The sequence below is a fragment of the Delphinus delphis genome, chromosome 5 (genome assembly GCF_949987515.2).
Source record: "Delphinus delphis chromosome 5, mDelDel1.2, whole genome shotgun sequence".
NCBI lineage: Eukaryota > Metazoa > Chordata > Mammalia > Artiodactyla > Delphinidae > Delphinus > Delphinus delphis.
Window position 1 is genome coordinate 108,304,074 of NC_082687.1, and position 5,552 is coordinate 108,309,625.

A 5,552-nucleotide genomic window follows, 5' to 3' on the forward strand; every position below is an offset into this window, starting at 1 on the left:
TCAAATATGTCTTAGCGCCCTTGAGAACGGTAAAAGCCTGGTTTTGTCTTACCCCCGCCCTTCGTAGGTCCTTCGTCATTTGTATTTGTTTCTACAGCGATTCCCGAAAGACCTTCGTGTGGCGCTGTTGCGGAAGGCTGGGAGCATCCCGACCCACAGAGGGGCGGCACGTCGCTAGACGTACAACGCGGCGGTGCTATGAATCCCCGCCCACCGAGGGGAGCTGCGTGGCTTCCGTACAACATGGCTGCGTTCTTGCCGCCACGCCTCTTCCTGTGACGTACTTCCTATCATGCGCAGTCATATTTGACCCTTGAACTTGCTGGTGCTTTTTGCTTCCTCTTCCGGGGACGGTATCTAGAGGTATGGTTGCTTTTTCCTTGTCTTTATTGCTACTGCCTTTACAATCGGCCGCCATCCGGGGAGTTGCAGGAGACGGGGTCTCTCAGGCACAGTCTTTTGAGCTGGCGTGGGGGTAAGGGCTTAGGAGGAAGGTTGGTAGTGAGCAGTTCCCCGGACTTTAGCTTCAGACACCTCTCGATCCCGACCTCCGCTCCGCAGCAGTGAGTGGCAGGAGCTCACCACCCGTGGCTTTGCCGCCTTTGCAGTCCGGCGTTCGGAGACAAATGAGTTGTGAGTTCCGGCTGATGGAGACTGCGAAGTCGCCGGACGTTCTCATATCTTAGGCCATACTTTAACCCCGCGCCTGTAGCTGTTCTCCAGGCTCTGGGAGGGTCGACGACCGACACGTTCAGGTCATTTCAAAATGTGTTCTAAGACCAATAGCAAGTAAGATAAAAATTTTTAATAGAGGGTTTTCTGTCTTGGTTTTGGAGAGGCAAACGGCTGATTGGGTCACTCGCACCGGCCTTCAGTGTGGGTTTTGATGTCTGACAGTTCCAGTGTAATGATAGTAAGGAGCTTGCAACACCAGATGCAGGCTGTTGCCTTTTAAGTAGCATGCTGTGACGAAATGGTTACAAAATTTGGGGAAAATTAGGTTGATTCAAGTTTGCCTATGTTTTATGGTATTTTGGGTAGTTCACTGAAAAAAGAAGAAAAACCAGTTGGATGCCATAATCCAGAAACACTTGATCCAGTACCAAAATTAGTATTAAATGGCACCTAACTTATCCCGGATGCTGCTTTGGGGGCAGAACACTGAGCCTTGGGCAGCCACTAGGTTGGGGCAGAATGCCTGCTGTCGTTTAATCCTAATGACAGTTGTGTGAAATAGTCAAAAATTATATTTTACAGATAAGCAAGCTGGCCTACGGAGCTTTATAGTCTCAGTAAATGGTATATCTAAGGATTCAACTTACACATAGGTGTGCTCGTGTGCTCTTCCTTTAAAACCAGCGTTTCTCAAACTTGCCTGTTGGTAGCACTTTTCTGGATACTACTCCAAACAGAATCAGACTCTTTGAGAGAAAAGCCTGGTAATTAAAATTTTAACCAAGTGCCACGTTTGATTACCGTCAGGAAAACAAACATCGCCCCTTAGCATTCTTCCCAATCACCCTTAAATATAAGTATAGCTGTTCCTCAGTATCCTGGGGGATTGTTGCAGGATCCCCGAGGATACCAAAATCGCTGATGCTTAAGTCACTTGTGTAAAATCCTCCCATATACTTTAAATCATCTCTAGATTTCGTATAACACGTAATGCAATGTAAATGACTGTAAATAGTTGTGGGCACGCAGCAAATTCGAGTTTTGCTTCTTGGAACTTTGTGAAGTTTATTTTCCCTGGGTATTTTTGATCCGCGGTTCGTTGGATCTGCGGATGCAGAACCTGCGGGTACAAAGGGTCAGCAGTAGTTTATTTATTTATTTTGGTATACAAATGTGTTTATTTTAGGGGGATGTAATCGCCACTGCACAGTAGAACCTCAGGGAAAAGAGGAGCTCCAAGTTCCCCTTTGTTTTGCAGGGTCGGGGAGAAATGGTCAATAATCTTAAATAACCATCATATTCAGGATGGATCAGTCTGCACTAGGTCCAGCCCTAGGTCCCAAAGACCAAGAGGATGCTAAGGGGCTTCCGGTGGGGGCATAAAGGATCAATGTTCCCTGTTCCTTCACCTGCTTAAATCACTGGCTTTGGCTCCCCTTCTCCGGGAAGCCCCCTGATTAAGCCAACCCAGGCAGCTAAATCATCTTCTTTCTCCTTCCACCTCTAAGCTCTGGGCTGAGAGATTCTACTCTTTGTGGTTTGATTCAGTCTCCCCAGTTCATCCTCATGTAAATCGTCAGCTGTAGTTTTAAAACATGGAATCCTTTTCATAAGATACCTTAAGATAAGGATATTATATGTAAGAACGTACATGGGTAATGTATAAACTCTGTGATGCTGTTTTGTTTTAAGGTTTGAATTTTTCTACAATGCAGTTTTATTTCATCTTGATTTAGGCATTCAGGATGGTTCAGCGTTTGACATACCGTCGTAGGCTGTCCTACAATACAGCCTCTAACAAAACCAGGCTGTAAGTATTTCCAAAATTAATATACGTATTGTCATTTATTCTACAAAATGTTGAGCTGTTGTCTATTCTCTCACTTTCTAGGTCCCGAACCCCTGGTAATAGAATTGTTTACCTTTATACCAAGAAAGTTGGGAAAGCACCAAAATCCGCATGTGGCGTGTGCCCAGGCCGACTTCGAGGAGTAAGTGATCCTTTTGCTGTGAATAACATAAGAAGGGTTGAGCATTAATTCCTTTGGTGAGTGAGTGAAGGAGCGGTCGCCACTAGGGGGGTTGAGAATTACTAAGCCTTCATGATCCATATCTGTGAAGAACGTAGACTTTCTTTTAAAACCTATGTGGCAAATACAGTGAAATGCCTTTCAGGTAGATCAGTGTACCATTTCCCTTTGTAACCTAGATTAATGTTTATACTTAATACTCATCAGAAATCTAGGACAATTTCTGTTTCTGTTAAAGCATCACAAAATAATCTCAGCGTTTTCTTTATGCAGGTTCGTGCTGTGAGACCTAAAGTTCTTATGAGGTTGTCTAAAACGAAAAAGCATGTTAGCCGGGCCTACGGTGGTTCCATGTGTGCTAAATGTGTCCGTGACAGGTAAATAACTATGAAATCACATGGGCTATCTTAAGTGTGTCTGTGTCTGTTGCACTGCATGCTAATCATTATTATAAGACTGGTGAAAAAATACCAAAAGTCGCATATTGTATCAGTAGAATCCTCCTTGACTAGGGATAATCGATGCTGAACAAACTAATAAATGATATTAGCTCCTATTCAGTTATGATGTTGGGACATCTTTATGCTAGATGTAGAAATTAAATGGTTGGGTGGGGCAGGCAGGTAAGAAAGTCTCAGGTTGATGGAGAGTGGAAGGTCCTAAAAGTGTAGGAACAGAATCGCCGTACGTAGTTCTAGTGTGGCTGGAGCAGAATGTTTTGGGAGATGATACACAGGAAAGGTAGAAACATCACAGGTAATGAAGGGCCTCATAGGACAGATTTTTTGGCTTGATTCTTTAAAATGTGGTAATTGATGGGGTGTGAGCAGGGCAGGGAAACCTTCGGTGTGCCAGAGACTAAGTGTGCAGCGGGATGGATAGTGAAGTCATTCTTTCAGCAAAAGGTGGGTGCTTGGAACGGTTTCTCTGCTTTGTCAAGGCACCTACGTGAAGACCGAAGGCTGGATCGCGGGTGAATGGGGTTATTGGGAGATGACTGGGTCTTGTGGATGTGCAAAAGGATTGGTAGTGGCATAGGTAGGAATAGAAGCAGTGGGGTTTATGGTGATAATATTTGCTCAGCATTTTTATGATAAGCTCTGCCAAAAGTGCATCTGGGAGGTATTTTTTATTTATTTATTTTTTGGTGGAGAAACCAAGGCTTGTTGCTTAAAGTTACATAGCTGGTAAGAGGATTCCTTCCAGGTTTTATTGAGGCTCTTGCTCTTAATTAACCCTACTGGCTACATTAAGTTTTCTCCAGAGACCTATGTGGGAAGATTTGAGAGGTGATTGGTCTTTAGAAGAGAAGTTGGTTCGGAGGAGTGGTTTGCCTTCAGTTCATTCAGCTTTTGTTCTATAAAGTGCTCTGGCTAAGTCTCTACACCAAATCTGACATCAAACTTTGCAAGTTCATTCTACCTTTCAGGAGTTAATTTGTAAGGGGAGGTTAGGCATGTTACATTAATACAAATACAAGCTAAATATAAATTCCATGAAATATAGGAGAACTTCACTATGGTTGAAGTTTGGAGGAGAAATGACTTTAAAGTAGCCGAGAATCTGGGAGTGGTATTCGAGGTGGAACCTGAGTGACGGGTAAATTTTAGACAAGAGGTCGAGCGGGCATTGCAGGCAGGGAATGAACATAGTTTAATCTGGCACATTGAGGGTATAAAAGGAATGAGAAATGAGATTGGAAAGGTAGCGTTGGAGATGAATGAGTCATGAGTTGCAAGCTAGAGGAGTCTTTTTACCAGTCTTTGGTTCCCAGACTTTGCTAAGCATAACCACATGAGCACGTTTGTTAAAAAATATTCTCAGGCCCTAGCTTCTGGAGATTTGGGTGTGGATCTGTAGGGTAGCCTGAAGAATAGCATTTGCTGTGACACTGAGGGAGTCTGTGTAGTCTTTGCTCTGGGTAAGAGTGACATCAGCTCTGTTTCTGTAATGTGGTTATGTCCAGGACATTTGAAGGAGTCAGAAATCCCAGGCTTTTGAGGGTAGATTATTAGATAACCAGGGGTACCAGAAGGACACCTGAAGCTGAAAGGGTCTGTCCATAGAATTTTTTCAGCTCTTAAGTTTTAAATCTGTACTTGTGTAGGTTTTGTTTACTTTTCTGGGTATCTTACCTGATTGCTTTACTCGGTTCTTTTATGACACTTTTCTTTCTTGTGTTAAATTGATTTTTTTAAAACTGTATTTAACATTTTCTTTTCTAGGATCAAGCGTGCTTTCCTCATTGAGGAGCAGAAAATCGTTGTGAAAGTGTTGAAAGCACAAGCACAGAGTCAGAAAGCTAAATAGAAAAATAAAGCTTCTTTGAGTAATAAAAAAATCAAAAAGCCTTGTTCTGTTATTTCCATTGTGCTTTGTTAGTGTACACGTTTGGTTTCTGTAGTAACGAGAGGGCCCCGCAACACACACAATTTTTAGTTGATTACTTTTTCTAAAAGTAAGTGGAGGTCAGTGATGGCTAAAATTTTTTGATGGTAGCTCTAGATAACATTAAAATATGGACTGTAATATATTTTCTCTTAGGAACTACGTTATGTGTTCCTGTTAACTCTTAATAATGCAAAAGTATCTAAAGATTTTAATAATAGCTCCTTACAGTGCTTAGACTGTATCAAGCAGCCCTCCCAAGTATTCTACATAAGGTCTTCTGAATTGTCTTCCAGGATGATTTCTTCAGGCCATGTCAAGCTTATTTCCCATCTCAAGGGAAAGTAGAGAGCAGGTGCTGTTTTCATAAGCCAAGAATCTAGAAGCTGAAAGAGTATCTGAATTCTGTAAAATTCGATCCTCCTCCATTTAGGCATTTACTGTTGCTGGCACGATGAC

At 42.7% G+C, this 5,552-nt stretch overlaps 1 protein-coding gene across 1 annotated transcript; it reads left to right on the forward strand.

The window, feature by feature from the left end:
* The first annotated feature begins 310 nt into the window (after positions 1-310).
* Positions 311-5,058, forward strand: RPL34 (ribosomal protein L34). Its single transcript, XM_060012863.2, has 5 exons — positions 311-363; positions 2,412-2,485; positions 2,567-2,666; positions 2,979-3,082; positions 4,931-5,058. Exons 2-5 carry the CDS (start codon positions 2,421-2,423, stop codon positions 5,013-5,015), a joined length of 354 nt encoding a protein of 117 aa, XP_059868846.1. The 5' UTR covers positions 311-363; positions 2,412-2,420; the 3' UTR covers positions 5,016-5,058.
* Positions 5,059-5,552: the final 494 nt, after the last annotated feature.

Coding starts and splice junctions, on each gene's coding strand:
- RPL34 (XM_060012863.2), top strand. CDS start 2,421: ATGGTTCAGCGTTTGACATACCGTCGTAGGCTGTCCTACAATACAGCC. Junction 2,667..2,978: donor GCCCAGGCCGACTTCGAGGA/GTAAGTGATCCT, acceptor TTCTTTATGCAG/GTTCGTGCTGTGAGACCTAA. Junction 3,083..4,930: donor GCTAAATGTGTCCGTGACAG/GTAAATAACTAT, acceptor TTTCTTTTCTAG/GATCAAGCGTGCTTTCCTCA.